This window comes from Oxyura jamaicensis, chromosome 1, assembly GCF_011077185.1.
Source record: "Oxyura jamaicensis isolate SHBP4307 breed ruddy duck chromosome 1, BPBGC_Ojam_1.0, whole genome shotgun sequence".
Taxonomy (NCBI): Eukaryota; Metazoa; Chordata; class Aves; order Anseriformes; family Anatidae; genus Oxyura; species Oxyura jamaicensis.
This window is the reverse complement of record NC_048893.1, coordinates 123919916-123946698: the sequence shown is the minus strand read 5'-3', so window position 1 is coordinate 123946698 and position 26783 is coordinate 123919916. Positions and strand designations below refer to the sequence as shown.

The window sequence follows — 26783 nt, the reverse complement described above, 5'->3', positions numbered from 1 at the left end:
AGAAGCAATCAGCAAAAATGCATCCATTCCTGACAACAGGCAAATACAATGTTAAAAAAAAATCCAGTGAACTTTTATTTGAAAAGCTGTTATTCTTCCAAGTTACCTAGAGGAGATAACTTAAATTTGGCAGCAGAGATTGCCTCTTGTACTGAAACAGACCTCTGCCAGCAGAATTAAAGTTCAGTTTGGCTAGGCAACAAGAGCTTTGGAAACCTTACACAGTCACTAGAAAGCTCCAGCAGTTAGACAAAGGATTCCACAACCCCAGAAATTACTTATTCTAAAATCACTAAGCATTTGTGGCTGGGGCTGGGTGTTGCCTAACCTAGATGTCCTGAGATGGTCAAGGATGCCCTGCATTCGGGGCAGAAACGTGCTAGAACTGGAAGCAAGAAATTTGTCCTTTCTGTGCCTCAGTGAAAAGTAACCAGACACACCACTCCGACCAGGATTTAGTCTGCTATCTGGAAGGATCTCTCTCGGACCTTCCTCGTAGCGGCCTTCTTGTCCGGTAGCCAGAACGTTCTCCCTCTCAGTCCTAGGGTTGCATTCCTTCAAACACAGTAACATGATAGCAAAAGATAGACATCCTTTCTTCAGTTCCTCTCTCAAATCACATAACCCAGAGAAGATGTGCAAAAGTCCAGCAGAAGCACTTCATTGGCTACTTGACCCAATGTTAAAGGCATCCACAGTGGGGCCTGTTTTGTCTGAGGGTTTTCTTTCTCTCCCATAAAAAGAAATCTGCACTCCCTATTTTAATGCCCTTCTTACAATTGAAATATACACACAGTCAGGGAGTGATTTTAATATTACTTAGTTAAATAGTATCTGTTGGTTTTCACAAGATGGGTAGGTTACAGTTTTTAAGGATAGAGCTAAAACTGGTGCCACAGTCTGACTGAAGCGCCTATGCTATGTAAGGGTTTTAGGAATCAAGTGAGCTAATCACATTAAAAACTCTGAAGGCCTTGGGGGTCCTGTCAGGATAGCAAAAGCTAGAAAGAAGATTATTCTCTTGCTTTTACTCCATTTCAAGTCTATTAAAATTCAGTTTCACTGACAGTCAAATTTTGTTTTGTTTTAAAGGTTTTCATGGTTCTTTTTCAGCTCAGAGAGGAATTTTGAGAATGGTATGAGAAACCATTTGGTCATTTTAATAAAGGAAGACATAACTTTTCACAAAATCTATTTTAAAAACAGGGATGTGATGGTACTTACCACATGGCAAAGAATTATCCTCTTCTATTGTCTTATTATAGACCCAATCCTCCTTTCTCCAGCGCACAACACTACCGTCTTCGCAGTCCTTGGCATGTTTTATATCTGCTTTATCCCACATTCTGAACATGTACAGCTCCCCAGCCATACCCAGGTTAGGTGACGTAGCTGTACCTGGCAGCTTTGCACAGCCAAGTAAAAACTGCCCTTTTCCAGGAAGATGTATTTTTCCAGGTAGCTTCTTGTTTCCTTTTTTTGTTCCATTTATGAATAACTTCATCTCCTCGTTGTCACTTTTCCACTGGATACATATTTGATGCCAGGTATTTTCACGAAGCACTGCTGTCATATTTATTTGATTTCCAAACAACCATATCCCCAATTTACCATGATCTCCGGTAAGTCCAAGATCATACTTATTTGCAGAGAGATTGCTGTTAGGTGTTTCTTGATTGTACACATATGCTGTCCAGGGACTACTCGAGGAATTTAGCTTGAGGTGCACACAGACAGTGAATTCTTTCAAGGAAAGCAGAGAAATTCTTGGTGACATAATCCAAGGATCTTCACATTCGGTCTTAAAGACTGCTTTGTATCGTCCTAGGAAATCCTCGCGATCTAAATGAAGAAAAGGTGATTTGTAAAATTACTTCTTTTTCAAAAGGATCTTCTATATGAATGTTATTTGACCATGTAGTACCTTTTCTAGGTATTTACCTAAGAGTTTTCAAATCACATATTATCAAACAACTTCATATCCTTCTCATAAGTTATTTTTTGGCAGTGGGGAAGCAACAAATTTGGAGGCAGTTAATCAATCCTAGCTGCTCAAGAAGGCTTTGAGATAAAACTCATGCACAAGATGAAGTACGATCATGTAGCTCCCTAACAAGGCACTCAAACTACAAGCAGGAGGCAAAGACAGAATCACGTTCTGGTTCCTGTTGCCAAGACCACACAGGTATTTTGTGTTTAATAGATACTGGATAAAATACAGACGCAGAGTTAGAAGAAGGGACTGTAAGCCTTACTGCCTTCTTGTCTCCCAGACTTGCATGCTGCTTTTCTGAAAAATGTCGTACTCCTTCCTGCCTTTTTCTTTAAAAAAAAAAAAAAAAAAGATATTGGCACAGCTTCAGCAGGAAAGGTAGAAAATAGCCATTACTCTAGAAGAGAATGAGCTTGGATAAATTTCAGGAAATGTGGCTTGGAGTTCCTGCTTTGTTTTAAATTTAATCCCATCTAGTGCCCACTCCCAGTTCTCTAACAGAGCAGAGGGTTCTCTAGCAGAGATGTCCAGTCTATGAATCCCACATCTGCTTAGGCAGAGATGGCAACCTGGAGTTTAACCGTGAAAATGGAATGCCTGAATTACTAGAACCTGATCTAAATTGTTAAGTTCTTGTTGATGCCTCATTTCCTCCTTTGTCCCACTACAGGTAAGTACAGGCTTTTGTGGCTGTAGATGTAAGCTCTGGAGACTGACTCTTCATTTCTGAAAAAAATGCACATTCCAGCTGTACGATCATTATTACGATTGCTTGCTTTATTGTGCACCCATCAGCTACAAAATGAATCCAAACAAAAAAACCCTCCCATGGGATGTGTAATAGAATTATGGGAAAATGAAACAGCATGGTAGATGCTCAAGCAGTATAAAAGAATGCATTACTGATAGCTTTAGGAAGGCATTCATTTATCAATATACGCAGAGCTTTTATGTGCCCTCCAGAAAAGGTATGTGAGTAATCACGATTGCTCAGGCTTGGATAGCAGAGTAAAATCAGTCAATATAAAGTTGTTTTTTTCATTAGCTCCCCTGTGAAAAGACAAAACCTTGAGGCAACTGGGATCCAGGTTTTCTTTTCAAGGAATGTCCCCTTTATAGTCCTAGCTAGCTGTCAGGGTCACCGCCAGCTCTTCTCTGCTCATCTCAGCCCACCAGCTTTCCTCAGTCCAGTTCTGAATCAGGAATTTGCTTGAATTTTGTCCCTCGACCCTGGGGCTGTCAAACTTCTTTTTCAGTATCAATCAAAAACAGGAAAACGTTCCTAATAGTGCCAAGTCCAGCTTGATAGATACAAGCTACCAGAAAAAGTTTGAAACACAGTATTTATTGTTCCATTTTCATGGAAAGTCACTGATAACTGCTCTTGTGGCATACTAGAACTCGGAGATTCCCTTTGTGACGTTACTTAGCAGAAGCTTGTAGGCATCTTTCACAAGCCTGAATCATTCCTGAAGTTCAGCATACATCATGGTAGTGCCATGCAAGGCTAGAGACCAAGCAGACCTGAAGAACCCTGAGGGTTCAGGCCAAATTAGGTGAAATTCCTAATTAGTGGAGAGTGGATTTTTAATGGTGAGATTATTCTTAGCATTGTTCTATGCATCCTGGCAATGGATAAGTGAAACACACTTGTTCTAACAGCAAGCAATAGAACTACTTCCCCCCTCCACCACACCCTAAAGCATGAATTCACTCATTCACTTTGGCCATTTGTCAGAGTGCATCAGGCAAAATCTGGTATGCTCAGCAAAAAATAGTTCAGCATGGAAAACTAGTTTTTAAAATATGACTTAGAAGCTTGGGTGAGGAAGATTGGGTGGGGGGAAATGTCCCAGAAGTGGAGTTTTTTTGGATACAGACTCAAATGTACGCTTTTTAATAAAAGGCTGACTGCAATTAAAATCAATCTTTTACTTTCCAACGTGGACAGATCATGATGAAACTGACTATATAACGGAAGCAGAGACCTAGATGCATGGTCATATGCTAACACTTCGGACATAGGCCCCCTAAAGAAAAATATTTGCTTAACTACTATTTGCTTACCTACTATTAAGTACGAATTACACTGGAGGTTTTGAAAGATTTTATGTAGCTGCTGTTCCTCATAGTATGTATGTCAGCAATTTATTTGCATGAATTATATGCCCTCCAAAATTCCTGTAAGCAATACTGAGTATACAGAGATAGCCAAAGTGACTGGTGAAGGAAGTCTCCTGACACAGTTTCAAAACATGCAGTCACTGTTAACAGTCCAGGATCCCTTTATCTTTCAAAAATTATAACTCTACTTCTGAGCAGAAATGTTAATCAAAACTTGAGATATCAACAGCAGACTTGATTTTGTAAGCGAACAAATTCTGAGAGAGGCTTGATTTCATGTTAGGCAATAATCAGGGTTTATGTGAAAACCATCAATTAATTACAGGGCTACAAAATCACAGTACATTCTTTACAGGTGCTTGATACTATGAAGTTGTCAAGGGAGCCAAAGTGCAAGCCAGACATATGTAAGCAGTTTGGAGAATCATGAGGCTTCAATGAGGATGTTAAATTTCAGGTGACAGCAACCTTAATGCAGGTAACCAACAGAAATGAAGCAAAACGAGATCAATCCTGCTGATGATTCTCCTACTCTGCTTTGTGTCATTCAGAAAGACTGTTGTCAATTAGCACGCAAGGCCTAATAAATTAGTTTAAATGAACAAAAGAGTTTACTTTAACAGGTCTACCCTTCGCTATTTAAAGCATTGAAGAAACTGGGATGTCTAGACCACTTTGTCCCAAATAGTTCCTAAAAAAAGTGTCAAAACATGGTGCCAAAGCTAGAGAAATTATACTAATCTTGTTCGGATTCTAATAGGAAAGGCTTGAAAAACTTCATGTGGCCGGTCTATCTACAGAATGCTGAAAAAGCACGTAAAAAATCATAATCACAATCAGAAAATGCATTTCAGTGGCCAAGTGGAACACACAGCACAGCACAACACTAAATTAGTTAGAAATTAATTATCAACATCATTTTAGCTAGGTCTGTTAGATATGCAGGTGGATGCAATACAAGAAGGAGATAACATTACTTCAAAGCCCTGGAAGTTCTGTTAATGATCATTTATTTTCTCTGGTACTTTTGGGCTGTGGCCCATGCTTGACGCTAGAAATGAGGAGTTGGAACTGGCTGTGCTCTGACTGGGGCATTCTGAGCTTACAATTAGTTCCTGTGGGTCCAGACAATAAAAATCATGTTTGGAAACCTGCCTGTTGAGTGTACCTTCATCACCACTGCACAGAAAACATCACATGGGAGAAAGAATGCTCCAAACGTCTCCAGTTTAACAAAAATAAGCACAAACCACAAGATGGAGTCAAGGAAACTCCATCCAGTTCCCCAGGAACTGGGGTCTGACATTTCATTGGCATTTACTGTACTCACACACTTAACCACTTTCAGAAATGCAAATTGTTGCATTTCATCTCTAACAAGTTGTAATAACTGCTATCTCTAGAAGAGATGGTCAACCATAGGTAGTAAGAATTAGACCTGTAGGATTCTTTCAGTACATTAACAATTATTCTTTTCCTTACGTTACTAATAGCTACTATATGAGTATAGTTGAGCATTAGTTCAGTTGCGTCTTCCCTTCAATCTAAACAGCCAGGTGTTTATGCAAATGCATAATCTGGCTTTTAACCAGTAACAATATCCATTAATTTCTGTACATGTGTTTGCCACCTGGAACACATTTGGCTTGTTACAGTCCATTAAAATGACATCATAAAAATCCTGATGTATTCCATCTAGAGCTGGTAACTGTTTGTAATAATAAGTTTCAAACTAAATTTTCTACATATGGGTCACTTGATTCTGCTGAACATCTTGGAAATCCAAAGCTAACTTCTGTTTCCTCAAAACAAAATTTGTCCCTCCTTTTCTTTCACAGTTGTATACAGTTGTACATATGGGGATAAACTACACCATGTTATCCAGTGTCCTATACATCAAAAAGAACATAGGCAGTTCTTCCCTCTTCATATATGCTGGAGAACACAAACGTACTTTGTCACCTTAGTTGAGACAAGAACTGAATAAAGATGCAGCTGACAATGCTAACAGCTCAAAAACAAAACAAAACAACAAACAAGAGTGTGGAACCATAAATAAACCCTTGTATCAGTTTAGGTCTTCTTGAAGGATTACTGTCTGGCAAGTCATGCCCAGGGGAAAGAAACTCCCTCTTTGCTTGCTTCCTCAAAGCTAGTGGTTGAACTGCTAGAAACTCCGACCTTCTAGCATACGATAACATGCACAACACAGGAGGCAGCTCTAAAACTAACCGCTAAGTAAGCAACAAAAAACTCCTCTAATTTGCTAATATTCCATGCCCAATAGTAGCATGATTAATGCATTAAACACTACCAATGCAAGAAGTTTTACAAATGACATGCACTGTTTTCTGCATCGGTTGAGGTCCAGAGTAGTGAGACCTGCACCTGCCAGCTTACAGAACAACAATAAACAGAACACAGATTTCCTGCTTCTACTGTACCTCATACACAAACATCACCATACCAGTTATTCAATTTCTACTGGAAATGACAAGAAGTATTTATTTTTAATTTAGTGCTATATAAAAAGCATACACTGTCAAATTTGAATACATCATTTCTGTTACGTGTTGGACCTTTTTATCTTTTCCATAGCCATATTCATATCCACAGCCAGAAACAATGTGGGAGCTTGTTGATGTCCACTCTACAGGTACCTGAAAGGAGGCTGTAGCGAGGTGGGGGTTGGTCTATTCTCCCACGTGCCTGGTGACAGGACGAGGGGGAATGGGCTAAAGTTGTGTCAGGGGAGGTTTAGGTTGGATATTAGGAAGAACTTCTTTACTGAACGGGTTGTTAGTCACTGGAATAGGCTGCCCAGGGAAGTGGTTGAGTCACCATCCCTGGAGGTCTTTAAAAGACATTTAGATGTAGAGCTTAGGGATATGGTTTAGTGGAGGACTTGTTAGCATTAGGTCAGAGGTTGGACTCTGTGATCTTGGAGGTCTCTTCCAACCTAGACTATTCTGTGATTCTGTGATATCTGCACTATGTACAGTGAAGCTAAAAGGATCTTGAGATGTTCATGAAAGAGAAGTATAAAAGATTTAAGGGAGGCTCTGTAATGGTTAACAATTCCATTTCAAAAAATCGCAAGAAAGTAATTTTTCTTGTTATCACGTATTGTATTTATATTCTTTCCTCATCCATAGACCAAAATAAGTTACTACTGATGACTTTTTGTGAAAACAAATACTGTGAACTTAGGGTTTGTATATCCAAAGTGAGCACTGTTTTAGTTCTTGTTTATGACAATTATTCCCTTTGATTTCAACAGGGCAGAAACTTGCCTGTTCTGAATATACCCTAAAGTCCCACTCACCAAGGCTAACATTGCTCATTTGGAATGCCAACACCAGATGAATCAGGAAAAATGTGTCTTACCTTTGCCTGCTGTAGCCAGGAACAAATGAAGTAAAAGGACTGCTAGAGCAATCCTGAATCTCAATAAAATGTGCTGTATTCTGCCAACACAGCAGTGCTGTTTTCCCCAGGCAACCATTCTGGAAGAGAATAAATAAATAAATAAATAAATAAATAAATAAATAAATAAATAAATAAATAAATAAAGCATAGTGACTACAAAAAACATAGGTGCGCACGCATGACGAATGACACCTGATTTCCAACCCAGGAATGCAATCTTTTCAACCCTGTTATACTATTGGGCATATATTGCACACAAATTCACAAACACTCTGTAGAACATTGGCAAGTCACCAAGAATGGAACAGCTGCTTGCTGGAGGAAAAAGAAACAAAACACTCAAGCTCTAATTCTCTGAAGAATCACGAATACATCAGATCACAACCATGAGTCCTTCCACAAGTAAAGCTTTCAACATCTGAAAACCAACCAAACAAACAAAAACACAAACAAAACAAAATAAAGCAAACACAGAAGAAATAGCCAGAGGAGCTTTTCCAAAAGCTTTGTTAATCCCAGAAAGTATATGGGAAGCACGTCTTTGGTTCCCCACCCACAGGTTCTGACACGTTAATAGCAAAAGTGTGAATCCCTAAGGAATACACAAGAGTTTGGTCCCCAATCCTCATCTCATTCTCAAAGTAAAAAGTTACTGCAAAGCTCAAAAAAAAAAAAAAAAAATGTCACAAGTCACTGTGTGCAGAGAGTTCCTGGAGTGTATCATCAAAACCCGATTCCTCCACATCTCTTCCAAGTGATGGCTGCCTCAGGTGAGCAGTAGGCCATGGTCCTGAACTTGCCTCCTACTATAAGACACAACACTCTACAAAATGATACATTTTTAATCAGATCCTTGCAAAAAAAAAAAAAAAGGTACATCTTCTGGATATGTTGCATAGAAGTTAGATTTGGCCATTGTGAGTTTAGTGTATTTGTGAGGGTATTGATTAGCACCAAAAGAAGTTTGCAGTCATACTACCTGTAAACTTTACTGCATTTTTGTACATGCTACATCAGGCTTCAATAGGTTTCCTTCTTTTTGGGAACCGTGAAGTGTGAATTCCTTCAGGTGTTGTAAATTCATGCTAAGGTTGGAGCTAAAATGACTTTTTTGCAAGCTTTCACATTAATGTAAATATTTATTAGTCTAAAGTGGTTACTATGGGCTGAACGCTCCAAGTAAAGTGCTTAGGTAATAAACTGAGAAATAAATAAGTCAGTGAAGTTGCTAGGTAATCAACACTTTAGAAATTGATTAAAATTACATGCAAATAAATTACACAAATATAACAGTGTAGCACAGAAAACAAAGTAAAGGCTTTATAAAAATTAGAACTGTGCCAGCCAGTGTTTCAACCAGTAACACAGTAGGTGATTTTTCTAGCAGAAAAATAAGATCATACTGGCTGGATTGAAGCAGACTGATCTAGATGGTGACCAAAATGTTTCCATTTTGCAGATGCTGGATGCCACACTTAAAACTGAAATGCTCTAAGGAAATAAGTCAAATTGTGGCAATACCATGAATGACATCTGCATGGGTGCTGCAGATGTTAATAAGCAGGAAGAAAGGCTCTTGATAAAAGGAAAACAAAGATCAAGCATACTAAAACTGAGAGAAAACACATTGTATGCTAAAATAATGGACACAGCTAACGTAGATAATTCTATGCAGGAATGGACCAAACCAGTCAAAAATAAACAAAAAAAGCAAGAAACTTCAGAAGCCAACTGGGTTTCTAAAGATTCGCAGGAAACATATCCTATCAGGCATTTCCCAAGCCAGTCTTCAGCATGCCCTGGACACCTAAATATCATCTATTAATAAAGCTCTTCTGTCCTATTCATATTGCGATCCTTCATTTCTAGATAGTAGAAGCAAGGGATGCTAGAACTGGTGTACAGATAGTTACCATACTAAAGAAGAGATTTCACCATAAAGTGAAGGGATAGATGGGCAGCTTGACTTTGCTTGAAAGTGACCTTACTTGAGATGAGAATGAGAAGCGGGAGTAAACAGAGAAAGCACACACAGCTTTTGGTTGTTTCTTTTTACACTTGTAAATTGTATCATAGATGGACCATCATTGAAGTTGTCAGTCAAAAACACATGAAAACTACAAATGTTAAAGCATGACATTTTTTATTATCAGGCTTTAAGGATAATTAGTGTAATTCTGTTACTTAATTTACTGACTGCAGAGCCCCAAAATATTCAGTGTATAATATTCAGCACCTACAAGTTTAGTCATTGGTGCTGGTACGTACCGAAGCAAAACTCTTGCCCCGTGTCCCACATAATCTTGATTCAGGATGCCACTACATTCTCTGCATCTCTTTTCTTCCTCAAGCCTCAGGTCTACAAAAAGATCTACACAACATTAGGTGACTAGGACAAAGGTTTACTCCCACACCATCAAGCATGCCCTCTGTTTGGTCTGGCAGACCTCCTTACACAATCCCATTAGTGCCTCACCCCCTACACAGGACAACTGTATTCTAAGCTTCCCAGTTTGAGGGTAGAAGCCAAGAAATTCCTGCTTCTAATTCCAGATCTGCCCTGAGTGCTGCACAGCCCTTAGGAGTTTGAACAGACCTTACTCTAACTCAGGCATCCCACAGTGAACTTTGCTAATATTTGTCCAGTGATTAAATGAAAGGATGTACTAAATACTTTCCGCACATTTAGATTTTTATCCCCCTTGTTGGGTTTATTTTTTCTGGACATTGTTCTCACTTCCTGAGATGGGCCTGGCAAAGATAAATGAGGACGGAGGCACAGCTTGTTGACAGAATATAGATATATCAAGAATTCTGAAGCTATTCAAAGTTATGAATGCAAATTCATGTTCTTGGGGAAGCAATAATGGCCAGATAGGAGCAAAATGAATAAATACATAAAGGGAAATCCAGACATGGTCACTGCTTGGTTTACTTTTTGCAAGACCTTCAGCATTTGTGCTAGCTCATTATTTGTTCCACTGTCTAAGGAAAATTACTACAACAAAAAGTTAGGAAATTACATTAGTGCTTCTTTCTTTTTTTGCAACAATCTTGTTCACACACTGTCAAAGAAAAAGATCCTACTAGCTTTGAGAGTTTTGTTTTCTTTTTTCAAAGCAAGGTGTGAAATGATTTCACCACATCTATTGAAGATCATGCAATACATTCCAAAATGCTTGGACATCATGTTTCTATTAAACCTATTTGCATCCCCTCTTTGTATAAGGACTCTAAAGCTCTTCTCTTAATAGTTCTAAAAAGTAATTTCATTGTAAATATACAATTGTGAACAAAATTGTGAACATTATAGACAGATGTAAGTGAAATTTTTCATTCATTCGTATAACCGAACAATTGTTCATTATGATAGATTGATAGAGTATGACTCAGTAAGCCCAGCATGAATCTGCCTAGTTTCTGCAGTAGGAAGAAAAATTTGCACTTGGAAATCAAGCAAATCTAATCAAGTGCAACAGCTCCTGGGTGTAACTACTGAACCACCCATGAGTGGGAAAGAATTCTACACACAGACCACAGGTAAAGATGTTATCGTAACCTTCTGGTTGTCATAACTTTCTCACTTGCTGTTCTCAAATAACAACTAAGCAACTTCTATTTACAAAGAGCTAACTGCCTGAAGTAGAAGAGAATATTCAATGACTGTCAGAAATTCAGAAGGCAGGAAATAAGAACTGAGGCACAAATCTGTTCTATCCTGTTTCCTCTCCATTAGAAGTCCTGTATTTTGACTGGTGACAGGCTTGTAGCCTTGGTAACCAGGTTTCAGTCGACTTATCATAGCTTGTCATTAATTTGAAAGCAACATCAAAATTGGAGGAACTTTCCTAAAAATAAATGAATAAAAACACTTTGAAAAATTAGATGGTTGTTTTGCATGTTGTGTTACAAGTTGCAGTTCTGCATTAACATCACATTCTCCAGAACTTAAAGAGGTTACTGGAAACAGCCAGCAAGATGTCTACAGACGAGTCTGTATTCTTACCACTACTGTTAGCTGCCTTATGTCATGCTATTTTATTAGTTTTCTGATGGAATCGTCCTTCAACATGATGGGAGTTTTACCTGCCTAAGGAGCATAGTTTCTGCAGGAGATGCTACTGAAATCTAACAGACTGAGCAGGACAAACACTGTGTCAGGGAGCCTGCTGCAGAAGGACAGGCAAAATGGGGCCATGAAGATCAGTAAGCTAAGAGCAACTTAACTTAAACTGAGAGCAGGCAAAAAAATTGCTAACACCAAGACCCATAAGGCATTACTCTGCTGCACCTAGCTTTGTACCTCTGAAAGGTAGGTAGCATTTCTTGTAGTTGGTGTTTTTCAAGCACTTCAGCTCGCCCGTCAGTCACCGGCACACACCTCAAAGAGGGCTCAGAGGTGCCCCAGGAAAGCTGCGAGCCCAGCTGGAAGGCAGAAGAGATGAGGGCTGAGCCTCTGCAACCAGCCTCCAGGGCCGTTGCCTGGCGCAGCTTCACTCAACGTGCAGCAGGAGAAACTTGGGCTGCTTTCCAAGTGTGCACCCACAGTGACCTGTCGGGATACCCAGCCTTCCTTCAGCCACTTCTTGCCTTGTGTTAGGTTTTCACAAGGCTTAAAGCCACAAAAATACAGCTGCCTGTGCCATTATAGCCCAAAGTAATCAGTCATTTACTTCTGACTAGGCTGTCTACCTCAGGATGTTTTGTTCAAATCACACTTACTTCATCCGTAGCCACTGGGGCCCAATTTGTCTACTTTCATTGATACCCCCTATTAAGATCTTGGATTTAAAAAAATGAATTCACCAAATAGAAATTTCTGTTGAGGAGGAGGCTGAGACAATTGAGGTTGTTCAGCCTGGAGAAGATAAGGGTCTGGGTAGACGTTACAGCAGTCTTCCAGTACCTAAAGGGGGATACAGGAGAGCTGGGGAGGGACTCTGTCAGGGAGTGTAGGGATAGGACAAGAAGTAATAAATTTAAACTAAAAGAGGGTAGGTTTATATTAGATATAAGAAATTCTTCACTCAGAGGATGGTGAGGCACTGGCTCAGGCTGCCCAGAGAAGCTGTGGATGCCCCATCCCTGGAGGTGCTCAAGGCCAGGCTGGATGGGGCTTTGGGCAGCCTGGTCTGGTGGGAGGTGTCCCTGCCCAGGGCAGGGAGCTTGGAATTAGATGGTCTGTAAGGTCCCTTCCAACCCAAACCATTCCATGATACACTAATAATCAATGTTAAGATTCTGCCTGTTGCTTTGACAGTCTGCATTATTCAAAACTTTACCAGGTGATAAAAGGCAGAAAAGAGCCAAAGAAACATCATATTGCCCAGGTCTGAGAACTTCTTACTGTCTTTAATTACTTTCAGAAACAGAAGACTACAGACTTCTTCCATCAACCCCTTATACTTTCCAGACTGGAACCAAAATGTAGTGAAGTTTCTATGTTATTTTTAAATTTTGGCAGAAGCAAGTTAGATGTAATAGGGAGGACGCGATGTTGGAAAGTCTTATGTCACTGTGAATTTTGGCACATATAGCATCCACCAACTTAAGAGCAGAAGTAGCACCATTGATTTTAAAATGTAGTTTCAGGTGTTTTTCGTTTGTTTGTTTGTTTTTAATGCATTTTTCCAGAAGACAGTAATAGGATTATTACTGTCTGACAATAGTTTATTTTTCACTAATTCTCTTCAGTATTTATCAAAGGCTATAAGGTCAGGCATATTGTGTTCTAAGAAATCCAATCACTTTGTTCAGAACATCAGCTTTTGCTAAAACTGCAATGGTAATGAGAAGAGACAGCTCAAGGAATCTCCAAACATGTCCTCATGACATGAAACTTTACTACTTTCAAATGTATTTAATCTTTTACTTTTTCATAAGTTGGCTTACAGAACGCAGCAAACTGCTTGGTTACACACACTGGTGCTCTGTAAAACTTGTAACTCATTAGTTCACTTCTTAACAGAAATACATGGGAGGTAAAACTCTTGGAGAAATCCATTCTTTTATTTGGTCTTTGCGCTGCTGCAGGATATTGGCATTAGAAAGATTTTATTTATTTATTTTACAAATACAAAGCTGTGTAAGCCAAGGTCTGCCCTCAGTTACACTCAGAGTTCCCCCCTTATACTTGTGTAAAAGTGTAAGGTTAATCATTACATTTTATTTAAGTGGATTCATGAGTGTAACACCCTACGGATGGCTCTCCATGATGGCACTCAATGCCATAAAGCGCTTTAGGTCCTGAATTGCCTCTTACATTAACTTGTCTCATTGTATATAGCGCAAAAATGGATCAGGGGACAGCTTCAAACAACTGCGTTGCTCTCTCTTACCCAGTGTGGCAATGTTTCATTTCCTCATATCGTGGAGATATGCAAGAGGCCTCTTTCTAGCTCGTATAAAAGTTCTGCACTCTCCAGGAAACCCTCTTCTACATTGTGTGCACCCTCAAGAGAACAGTATTATGCGTGCAGTCCATTAAACCTACTAGAGCAAACGAAAAAGCCCTTCAGTGACAATACCTAAGCAGGTTTCTACTTCAAAGAGTTTACAACGTACGGATGAAGTATGGCAAGCAGAGATGTAATAAAGTAGTTAATTTGTCACAGGTCCGGTTACTTCAACTACAGACAAGTTTACATTTGCATTAGTAATACATTGCAGTATGGAGTACAGTATATAGGTTTCATGGGAAAAAAAAAAAAAAAAAGTGTTCTGCAGAGTAAAAGGCTGAAAGTACAACAAAGCAGGCTAGAAAAGTTGTAAAAAAAATTACAAGGCTATGTTTAAATTGGCACACAAGAAAAGATTAAAGGAATGCTACAGATATACCTTGAGCCATGCAGGTAAAAGGGATGAGGAAGAGTGTACAAAGATCCTGGCATTGAAAACAAGACAAATACAGTTTTGCAAAACCTTCATATTCAGTAACAGGACTTGAATCTGATGGAAGGAAAAGAGGGAAGGACAAAGACTTTTCCAAAGCCGGAATATTCAAGCCACTGAACAAGGCAAGCAGTAGGAGTCAAGTGACAGTAAGGAGTCAAGTGAGTGCCAGGGATGACAGGAAGATGACTCTTCAGCTCATGCTTTTAACTTTCCTATTCTCAGAAAATGAAATCTGAAAGTTTCTTTCAGATAACTGTAAGTGGGGGAAAGAAATGAAACACTTGTTTCTGGTCAGTTTACACACTTTCCTTCTTTATTCTCCTTGCCACGTTCTACCTGCCTGTGCAACAGCATCACCCCTCAAAAAAGTCCAATAAAGAAACAAGATTGTGATTTCACCCTAAACTTTACTTTATTGACTTAACAGGTCTCTTGAATCATGCCACTGGAGCTGTTAAAATCTCTTTGGAAGCTAAGGAGCACAATGCTTGCTAGAGGGTTTTTGTTCTTATTTATTTATTTATTTATTTATTTTGTTTTCTGTTGTTATTTTCTTTTATGTTTTTATTTTTCTTAAAAGAAATAAATAACCCTTCTCAGCCTGTTTTCATCAACAGCCCAGTGGCCAAAATGCATAGTTTGTACCAAAGAAATAAAGCTCAACATTTTCTAAAGATGGATGCACAGAAGCAAGTATCTTCCAGAGCTCTACTACAACTCTGCTTAGAAATATGGTATCAGTATCCTGTGCAGTGCAAGGAACTTTGGAACCTCTTTCTTCACATGGGGTAAATATTTTGGGGTCCTCTATTAAGACATTCTATGAAATGAGGTTATGCCAGAACACCTTAGGCTCCTCCTTAGGGTACCATGTAAGTCTACAGAGCTCAGAGCCCTGTGATTGTTCCCTTTGGGAACCAAAGGGAGGCAAAGTTCAGACTGGAGCCCACATTAGGCCAATACAGCTGATACAAGTTAGTCAATACTAATCAAGTCCCGAAGACGTGAAAGCAGTCACACTACAGAAGTTGTTGATTTCAAAGAGACTTCAAAATGATTTAAACCAGCACCATTTCTGTCTTCAACCCTCACTTACATATCAGCTTTGAAAATTTACTTTTGTACACTCCACATGGCTTCTTTCACCGTCACTAATTCTATAAAAATGCGATTAGCCTTCTTACAAATAAACCACCCTAATCACAATGCTGACTTGCTGAAACACAGATAAGAAAAAAAATGCAATTTTAAATTCAAGTTATATGAGTACTTGGACTATGCTATGAATAAGTAATGAAGGAACAAAGTCCCCTAGACTTCAAAACTTGATGTATTGTAGTGTATTATCAGAAACCCATTCAGTCAACTTATGTCCATATAATTAATTTGGTGCAAAAGAAACAAAGATATTCAAAGTCTGGTGGGGAAGTCAAAAGTAAATGTGGAACTTGGCAACTTTCACAATCAGGCATGCCCAGAAGTCTAATAAATACAGACAATGACAGTAATTTATTCTCTAAAAATATAAAAGAGATTTTTAAGAGAATATCTAAAACACAAAAACATCAGGAAAAAGATGTTGGGTTTTGTAACACGTGCACAATAATGTTTCTGTAATCAGCACACCTACACTGCTCATTTTCTCACTACTTGTACTGTTTCTGAATGTCTCGTACCTTGTCAAATGTGACAGCTTCTGGCAAACCTACTGATGTATCTTGTGGCCTTAAATCTTCAATGACTTTCTTAAGGAATGCCATAAATGAGAACACATAATGCTTCCGTTGTGAGTGGCTCTTTTTTGGCAACTAAGACGTCAACAGACATACTCATGCAAACTTCAGAAAACAGATATAATGTAATAAGTTATAATAATTTTCTCTAAATTATATGGGGTGAAAAAGTACTTTAAATAGATTAGAGGACTTCATAAACTATTTATTTTCCATACATTGTCTCATCTAGTATAACTGACTCTACATTTTTCTGTTAAAACAAATAAAAGTAAGTAAATTGTGTTCCAAACTATTTTTTTTTTTCTCTGTGATATATTGAGAACACTATTTCAATAGTCTGCAGAAAAGAACCTAGAACAGAAGAACAAGAACCACTGCATTAATAAGGCACTAGCTGAAAAACAGCTGCTACATCAAACAGTAAACTGATTTCTAGGCTCCACCACCCATGGATAAGAGGAGAACAGAAAAGACTGAGGCTGGAACTTAAGCTACCACATACACTTCCAAAATCTTGTGTTAATTCCACCACATATTACCTGAAATGAAACTGTCCTGAGGCTGACGTAAATAACACTCAGAGCTTGTGCACCTGTGGCATATACACAGTGTGCAAGTCACAGCTGGAGACAAAACGGTGTGACTCACTCAGGGAAGAGGCTGAGTTCCCTTTTTTGTGGTCTTTGACTTAATGGCAACTACAAAGGGTTCTTTATCCACCCTGAACAACAATAAATTTCAAAGACATTTTGGCCCAAAAGGAATGCAAGACTCCTAAGCAATTGAGTCCTACTAATTACCATATAATTTATATAAGTCTGTCTTTTCACACAGCAAATATAGATCCTTTCCAAACTGCAATTCCACAAGGAACTTATCACTGGAAAGAGTAAGACCCCCATAGTCATGAGCACCTATCTGATAAACCTGTAATGTTTCACTTCACTCTGTTCTTGTTCACAAGATGAGTAGCACCTACCAGCGTTCTGCAACAAATTATTATTCTCTAAATCAACATGAGCCAGCAGTGTGCCTGGGCAGCCAGAGGGCAAACCACATTTTGGGGTGCATTACACACAGCACAGCCAGCTGGTCAAAAGAGGTGATTCTCCTGCTTTATTCAGTGTTGGTGAGGCCTCACCCTGAGTACTGTGTGCAGTTCTGGGCTCCACAGCACAGAAAGGCTGCTGAGGAGGTCCCTGAAAGCGCCCAGAGGAGGACAGCAGAGCTGGTGGCAGGGCTGGAAGGCATGTGCTGTGAGGGGAGGCTGAGGACACTTGGGCTGCCCAGCCTGGAGGAGAGGAGGCCCAGAGGCGACCTCGCTGCTCTCCGCAGCCTCCTGAGGAGGGGAAGCGCAGGGGGAGGCACCGGCCTCCGCTCCTGGGACCCGATGGCAGGGCACGGGCACGGCCCAGAGCTGCGCCGGGGAGTTCAGGCTGGGCATCAGGAAACGTTTCTTTGCCGTGAGGGTGGTCACACACTGCAACAGGCTTCCTGGGGAGCTGGGTGCTGCCCCGTGCCCGTCAGTGCTCGAGGGGCGTTTGGGCAATGCCCTCAGTGATGTGCCCTAACTGCTGGTCAGCCCTGAAGCGCTCAGACTAGTTGATTTCGGAAGGTACCTTCCAACAGAACTATTCTAAAACAAATAAATCCACATATCTAAGAAAACAGCAAAGCTTTTAATTGCACCTAGCCATAACAAAACCACTGGACTTACCATTTATCAGAAAGCTCACAGCTCAGGCCAAATATAGCATGCCCTATTCATTCCAATTCTTCAGTTGAAGTCAATGAGACTAATTCTATGATCTATCCTGATTTTGGCCTTCAAATAATCTAATCTAGTATGCCATTGAAAATATAAAATTCAAAACTCATACATAGCAATTGGTTTTAAAGTCATGCTCTGTTTGTCAAGGGCACTGATCATATTACATATTAAGAACTAAAAACTATCAAAATTTAACAAGTTATTCTCTCGTGGAGTCCAAATCTTTCCTGAATTCACCAATACTCTACTGTTGTTAGTGGATGACCTGACTAAAAGAATTCATTCCCCTAACTGTATAAACTGAGCAATTAACCTGAGAATTGGAATTTAGTCCTTTATTTTCTCTCCATCTGGCTCTAATTACAATTTCTGTTGATACGTTAGGAATACAGGTTTAACATAAATTTGGGCACTGAAAAGAAGAAAAATCTTGCTCACACATACCACCTGATCCGTGAAATTACCTTAAGATATAGAAGCAAAACTAAGAGACTACTAGCATTAGTTTGCTTGATTTTGACTGCCACCATAGAAATAATACTACTAACTTGCTGTGTAAATTGAAAATTGCAGTGGCACTAATCCATATCTGAGCAGAAACCTTTTACACACAATTTCTGTCCTGCATCTTCTTTCAAAGCATTTCACATTTGAGTTTGTTTTTATTGACAAGTTATGAATGATTCCTTTGTGAAGACAAGCACTCAGAGACCCTCCTAAGCAGAGAGATGTTTGCTGTTCTTTAGTTTAATTCAACACACACATTTCCAGGTCACCCCCCAGAGGACCAAATCCTGCTCATTCCACTCCTGTGAACATTTACATGTATACTTTCCATTTCTAGGAAGAAATGGCTGAAGCCATAAATTGAGAGCTTAAGAACAGGAAGATCAACTTGAGCAGCTGTCTTGTAATGATGATGTACACTGCTAGCCTATGCCAGCAAAAGGATGAAACGTACTTTGAGTAGAGACGTGCAATGCCAACAATCCGCACAAGTGACAGAGCTGAAGACCCACGTAATTTGCCTTGGGGCTAAATAACACTTAAACCTGCATGCCAAAGGTTGTAAACTCTCCTCTGGCCCGTGTGGAAGCTCATTCTACCATGTCTTCAGCATGACTATTACTGATCCCACGTAAGTCCAAACGAGCCTGGGCTTGCTCAATCACACTTTTGATTTGCTGGACAGGCATGCCATCAGAGGGCTAGTGAATTAGTTTACAAACACTTCTTCAGCACCTTCACATAAATCAATGAAAAGCAATCAGGCGGTAAAAGCAGCAGCGTTCGGTGCTGTTATAATACCACCCATGAGTAACAAAACCTATACGTTCGCAAAGCAACGCAAAAACCGACGCAGCCAGGAAAGGACGCTACCAGCACATTGGTCATTTCTCACTCAGTCTAAGTGGGCAAATAAAGACCTAAAAAAGGGCTGTTGTGCACAACAGGTGCCCCTGAAAGCGTGACCCAGCCTAGAAACGCAGCCCCTTAGGGGGGCTCTTTACCACAAACCACACTCAAACCCTACTGAGGCGCCAGCCCAAATGACTGGCTTTGGGGCTCACACAAATGCATCGCCGGTCTCCATCTCCACCCATCGCTTCCGTGCATTACATTTCGGGCTGGGGAGCAGGCGGGAGCCAGCCTGCCACCACCTGCTAACCCTACCCCTCCCCGCACCCTCACGGCCCCAACGGCCCCCAACATTCCCCAAACGTTCCCAATGGCCCCAACGTTCCCCCAACAGCCCCCAACGTTCCCCAAAAGTCCCCCAACGATCCCCAAATGGCCCCCAACGCTCCCCCAATGACCCCAACCCGTCTCCCCTCTGCGCGGCGCGGCGCGACCCCCACCCTCGCAGCCGCCGCCCTGCCGGTCCCGCCGCTCCCCGCGCAGCCGAGCCGAGCTCACCTGGCCCCGGGGGACCGCCCGTCCCGTGTCGTGTCGTCCTGTGGTGTCCCGTCCTGTGGTGTCCCGTCCCGTGGTGTCCCGTCCCGTCCCCTCCCGTCCCGTCCCGTCCCGCCGCGCAGCGCCGCCGCCCTGCCCGCTCGGCTCCCGGCGCTAGAGGCCGCCGCGGCCGGCCCCGGCAGCTTGGGGCAGCCGCTGGCCGCGGCTGGGGGGCGGAGGCAGGCGAGGGAGGTGCTGAGAGAGGCCGGGAGGGAGCCGGGGAGCCCGGCACGGCACGGCACGGCACGTAGCTTAGGGGAGGCGGCGGGGACGCCTCGCGGCTCTACAGCGAGCCCTGCGTGGGGAGGACACAGATTGCCCCTCAGGTTAAGCTGCTCCAAGCTCCCCGGTGGGCAGCGGCGTCAGCTGTGGCTCTCCTCCTCCCTCTTATTTTCGGGGTGAAGCACATGGTGAAAAGGCAGCATTCACAGTGACTTGATCCTTTATTATTTATTTATTTTGACCCCTCTCGCTGTAAAACTGTGTTTTCTTAAGAAGAAATTTCATGTCGCTTGAGTTGGTGCCTGTTGCCTCTAGTCCTGGCAGTGGGCACCACGGAGAAAAGCCTGGCTCACGCTGCACGTTTTTAGGGAAAGGCTGGAGCTCTAGGCAACAACAAGTTCTTATTCAGTGTTACTGAGGAAAAGAAAGGGACGTTTACAAACTCCATGGACAGCAGATGTTTCCGAGGATGCACGGTGTGATAAGTCCATGTGAGGAGCAGGAGGAATTCATAGAGACATATATGCAAAAAAGAGCTGGGGTTAGATGGCATGTTTCATTTTGCTTGGACCTGGGGTGTTCTTTGGATGCTTTGGAGTCGGTTTCTATCAGTTTCTAAAGGAACTCAAGCCTAGTGCTTTGGTGGTTCCTCACAAGGGAAAAAAACAGGAGGCATTAGAGGCATTTGCTTTCTGTACCTTGGCTAGTGAGATGTCTTCCTTGCATGCTTAAATACTACAGATCGTGTTTTCCTCTCTTCCTAGCTCATACCACCTGTGAGAATTAGGTCTCCCTCCCTTCTGACCTGGGTGTCCAAAGTCAATAAGGAAGAGGAGAAGATTGTCCTGAAGGTACTGCTAGGGGTGTGATGTATGATGATACTGTTTGTTGGTAGCAAGTAGAACCTAGTGGTTCTACGTCAGTGCTCTTTCGACACATCCACGAACAGTGTGCTTTGCAAATGTGGTTTAGCAGTGTTTCAACAGAAACATGGAAGGTTGAGCAAGCTTGGAAACTGAAGCACAACTTACCCCTGGACACGTTAAGTGTAGTGTATTGCTTATTGTGTGAATAATTACCAGTGTACAGATAAATGGCATCCTGGCTCTGTCCATCCCCCCCCCCCCCCCAACAAGCAACGTGATATTTTGGGTAAAATTCAACCAACTAATGAATTTTCAGGCACTGAAATGTAAGTGCAGGCAGAAGAATTGCCTCAAAATACCTTCTCTTCACTCAGATCAAGCTCATTTATTAGGAGAAAATACTGTGTGACTTATAAAAGACAAAAACTCCACTTAATTTGTATCTGAAATTGCTTATTTAAACTGCGTATTACATAAAACTGGGTAATGTCCAGTAACATACAGGAAAAAAAAAATAATAAAATTGATTGGTAATGATCTAGGACCCAGGACTATGTAAATAACTTAATTCCCCAAATGCATTTTTATAGCTGTGCTTAACTGAAAAAGTCCCTGAAACTGATGAGCATTCACTTAGAAGCCAGTACTCCAGCCCTACAGTTCTAGGATAACGTTGGGTGCATCACTTACAAGCTGAAGACAAACTCCTATGCACTTCCCAAGAAAATGTAGACTACAGCAGGTCCAAGGCACAAACATGGATAACTAAAGGATAAAGAACTTTTCAGTCTCGTTAGTTTTTTTATATTTTTGAAGGAACACCAAAAAAAAAAAAAAAAAAAAAAAAGGATCTCTTAATTCAGGTTGCTCAATGCCTCCTTTATTGTAGGCTTGTGCAACACTGAACACTGGCTTACTAGGAACAGCAAGTGACATACGCAGGTTTGAGAGAATGATACTCCCTTGGAGGGAAGCAAGCAAATCTTTTCTCCCCAGGCAAAATGATCATATTACTTACATCCTGAGTAAAGTTCCTGGAGCTGGGAGGCTCTCCTGAAATTTACTGATCAAAAGGGGACTAACTTCAAAATGAGGGTAAGGATACAGTGAACTGGTGTTGAGATGAGTTTGTCCGTGTATCCTTGTATGGCCACTTAAAAAGTGGATTTCAAGGGTTTGACCAGTTAGGCACTTTATTTTCACCTCTGGTTAAGAGGATTAAATGTAACCTCAATGTTAACCTCAACAGTGACTCCAACAAAGTTAAGTGGCTAAATTCCCAATAACTTCAGCATGACCAGAATCTCATATTATGCCTTCTAATTGTTTTGGCATGTATTTTTTTTTTTTTTAATCTCTCTCTCTCTATTTATTTATGCATGTATATGTTTCCTAGTGACATAAGACATTACTGTAACACATCCTATTGCAGCATTGGTTTCGTGTTTATAATTTATGTATCCAAATGGGACTTGTTCTAGCCATGTAATTCATGTCTCAGGCAGTAGAAAAAAAACACAAATAATTGACAAGGGGAAGAGGAGAGGAAAGGTGGTGGGAGAGGTGAGCTCTGCTTTCCTTTTCATTTTTGCTGTGAATGTGGGATGCTGTTGTTTACAGAGGTGCTTGAAGGGACAGAGTTCTTGTGCAGGTAATTCTCCCTACTCCTTTCCATTCCAATTGTGCAGGATGGGAGGTTTTTTTGACCCTGTGAGATGTACATTTTCAGCCCTAGGGAGCTCAAGTAGATTAAAGAAGAAGAAGAAGAAAAAAAGAACTAAGCATATAATTAGGGAAATGACTGTTTCAATGAATCACATTGAGGTAACACTCTTTATGTCAAATCTGCTCAATTTAAAAGCAAAACAAAAAGACCTCCTGATAATTTCCACAGCTCTGGATTTTGTCTTTTTGCATTTTTTTCTTCTTCTTTGACACATTAAAGGTTTGTATGAACAGAGACTGTTCAGATGTACAAATAAACAGTAGAAATGGTTTGACTTCTCTGTTTAATACATAAATGTAGCAAAAAAAAATCACTTATTTTGTTCTATAATCTCATGTACTAGTTTTAGCAGTCACATAAACTACAGAATATTAGGTAAAAAATATGTGTTTCTAAACTGAATGTAGTGCTGAAGATTAAGTACAATCATCTATAAGCCTTTCAGTCCATTTTCTGCTTTCAGCAAAGATAAAAACGAGTGAGCAATTTTAAGATAATGAAATGATATGGCCTACCTCTGATGCTAAAAGAAGTTAAACATATCAAGGGAGGAGGATCTTAAGTCTAATCTTAAAGCTACACATATTTAGCACAAAGTTGAGAGCTTGTTTTGTGAAAAAGAGGCAGCCTCTGTTCAAAATTTGTGCCTGGCCAACAAATGCGTATCTCACTAAAGAGTCTTTAGACTAGATAAACCTATCTAACATTCTAATAGAATAACTACTTATTAATATTCTTTTGTCAGAAAGTAGCGTATAGGCGTGGATACATTGAGCACAATGTTTGCTGAATGTTAACTGAACCAATATGTAAAAGAAATCTCTTAGATATGTAATCATTAAATAAGGAGGTTTAGTCTATCCAGCTGTGTGATTTTACACATGTTGTCAAATACAAAGTGCAACACCCAGGGTAAGGTTTTCTTTTGACCGCTGCAGTTTCTTAATAAAAAACATTTTTAAAAAATAACACAATATGTAATGTCTTATTTTCTGAAGGTCCAGGAAATATATTAAATTAAGAATAATTGTAACTCTTTAGTTAAAGTCTAAGCTTCAACTCACCAAAAAAAAACTGCATTTCACTAAAAAAAAACATGTTTAGAGAGCTGTGTCTTGTAACATTACTGAAAAGAAGTAAGATATTTGGCCTGATTGAATTCCTTGTTTCAGGTCCTCCTTCTAGTGACACACAGCCATCTCCTATCTGACTGCGTTCCAGCACAGTGTCCTGATTACATTTAGGCTTCAAGTGGGACAAAAGGTGAAAGGCAATTTGCAAGGTATCTGGGTCAAAATAAAAGAGAAAACTTCAATGCTGCATTGTTCAGCAAAATTTCACGTTACGCATTCAAAGAGGGAGTGGCTGTATGTAGCAGCAGTGTGACCGTCCTGCTCTGCTGGGCGATCAGCCCTTCAGTACTTCACCCTCTGAAAATGTTTTCATGCAACACTCCATTTTGTGGATTTGAGAGCCCTCACCATTCCCTGGTAGAGTTAAAAGTGAATGGAGCACAAACTGAAAAGCAAGAAATTCCATTTAAACAAAAGAAAAAAACATGTTTGTGGTGAGGATGATCAAACTGCAGCAGGTTGTCCGGAGAGGTTGTGGAGTGGTCTGTGCCTCTGCTGGTAACACGTTCTTTCCCTTAGTATAAAGACACACTTTGAGCCAAGTAAAGGACAATGATCTTCAAACTGTGAAAAACGTGACGGTGATGGAAGGCCCGCATACCCCAAAGCCCAGACTGAGGTGCTGATTAATAGTATGGGAAAGGACAAAAAATAGTTGCCAAGGAAAGCAATTCTGAAGAGAACACTTGGAAAGGACTGAGACCTTTCAATTCTCTATTTATAGCACTCACTCTCTTTAAATTTTACCATTTTTACTTCCATTAAATGTTTTAAAGGAGTTGTAGCTTGCCCATAAAAAATCAGTCTGTGGATCTTGGCAGGCAAGTTCTCATTCTGGGAACATTTCACATATTCGTGTTTCTTTTTTTAAAACTTCATTAAAAAAAAAAAAAAAAAAAAAAAAGCTGTATTAAACTCTGAAAATTTACACTGGCTGCAGTGATTCCAAATTAATTGTTCTTGTATACCAAGACTTTCATCGTACCATGATCAGTTAAAATAAAAGCAAGGAGGTAACTATACCCTTGTTGATTCCCAGGGCTATATAACTTGTAAAGCAACAGAGAAGGACTATTTTATTTTATTTTATTTTATTTTATTTTATTTTATTTTATATTTTTTTTTTGTCAGGGGACACTTTTCCAATCTGCAGTGCAGATCTGTCAGGTACTGGGAAAAGGATTTTAGCTTTCATGCCAAATCCTTTCCTCCCTGACAACACTAGTTTTTCCGTTCTTGAGAGGAAAACTTACAGTTGTCCTGTCTAAATGCTGTTTTTGACTTTTCTATGTCCTCTAAAGTATTTGCAACTTGGCTGTAAAATCATAGAGGTGGCATAGATGGTGGCAGGCAGAGTAAAATGTGAGATGCCATCATGTCACCAAGGAAGGGAACCTGCTTTAAATGTACAAAAGGAGAGGAGATTTCTTCCCCCCAGGTTAACACTAATTTATTCCTCTGGTTTGCAGTGTTGAACTATGTTCATACTTCACAGCAAATGATCAAATTGGGCAGTGGGGGGAGGCCTTGGCAAACTGCTACAGTACTTCTGGAAGACCCTTCTGCCCTACTTTAAATTCCCATGATTTAATGCCAATGACCATATTCCATTTCAAACTTGTTCATTCTTCAATCTTTCAGTAGTTTGGAGGCAAGGAAAGTTGTTCCTAGAAGACCACGCTGCCTCTGATTTTACACCAGCAGAGATCTGTTTCATAAAGTTTTTTTGTAGTTGTTGTTTTTGTTTGTTTGTTTGTTTGTTTGTTTGTTTTAAATCATATTAGAACTTCTGGGAAGAAAACCAGAGTATGAATTTTTTTCAGCTCAGAACATGGAGAGCCTTTCCTCTGTGGACCTGTCTGGGGTGCAGAAGCATATACATGTGGAAGTCACAAACCCCACCGTCAATATTGGCATTCTGTGGGAGAATAAAGGAAAGAAGAAATCTAGCTTTCTGAAGAGTTTAATGCATGCAGACTTCAAAATAAGTAATTTCTGAGATGGAATTTCAAATGTTATTCAAGCAACGGCTTCTGGGACTGGCTGTATGTAGCTAGACAATCACCTGCAGGTCATCTACATTGCAACAACCGCTACACCTGGTTGGAAGCAGATACTATGCATGGTAAGAGCCATCACACAGAGGTAAGATGTGGCGATCTTTGACTGGGATGCACTGAAATCACTACTGATGACAGATGGAAAAGGGCAATGAAATGGCAGACATCCATATTGTTCACCTATAGAACAGAGGTAATATTTCGACCTTTTTCTGTATACATCAGTTGTTTTATACTAAACACCTTTTTTTATTTAGTCTTTTAAAATGTTAACAATGATAACAGTATGTCATTCTTGGTGGTGCCAGAAAGCTTTTGGCTAAGTGAACCGCAGTTTTAATAAACCTCAGCACTGCCATTAGTTGTAATTTGAATGACATTCTGAATGCTCTATGCAGAAAATCCACTTCTTGTTTCTACCTAGGTCAAATAATTTGCAATATTAAATATTAAGCAGCCCACAATACTGGTGGATTGAGATAAAAAAAGAAGGACATAAAGCCTCAAGTGCCAGGAAATTAACGTTTTCTTTTTCCCTTATGTGTCTGTCTCCTTAAATAGTTTGAAAGTCTTCTTAAAAGTTCTAGATCTTTCATGAAACTTAATTTTATTTAAAAAATAGTTTTTCCATCTGAAATGACTCCACTGAATAACACATTTTTATAATAGCAGTTACTACATTTTGTATTTTGGATAAAGAAGTTTCTTTTAGTTTGAAGAATTACATTGGCTGTGGAGCTTTCCTGAACTGAATCCCTTAACAATTATTTTTTGTCTTGACTTTCCTTTTTCCAGGCTCCTTTGTTACTTGCCCTGTTTTTCAGATGTTACACATATTCATCTAGACCACAGCCTCCATGGGATATGCAGAGTGAA

The 26783-nt window shown here is 40.1% G+C and overlaps 1 protein-coding gene across 6 annotated transcripts in view; it reads right to left on the bottom strand.

Annotated features, from left to right (window-relative positions):
* ADGRG2 (adhesion G protein-coupled receptor G2) overlaps positions 1-19949 on the bottom strand; it is a 60646-nt gene extending 40697 nt beyond the window's left edge. For 5 of the 6 annotated variants that reach the window (XM_035322368.1, XM_035322505.1, XM_035322576.1 and 2 more), the window contains exons 1-3: positions 19865-19949; positions 7505-7623; positions 1225-1842 (exon numbers count right to left, since the gene is read on the bottom strand). In XM_035322368.1, coding sequence (XP_035178259.1) covers positions 1225-1842; positions 7505-7622 — 736 coding nt within the window. In that variant the 5' untranslated portion in view covers position 7623; positions 19865-19949. Of the gene's footprint in view, positions 1-1224; positions 1843-7504; positions 7624-17893; positions 18181-19864 lie in introns of those variants that run through there. The other variant, XM_035322445.1, reaches the window with a different exon arrangement.
* Positions 19950-26783: the final 6834 nt, after the last annotated feature.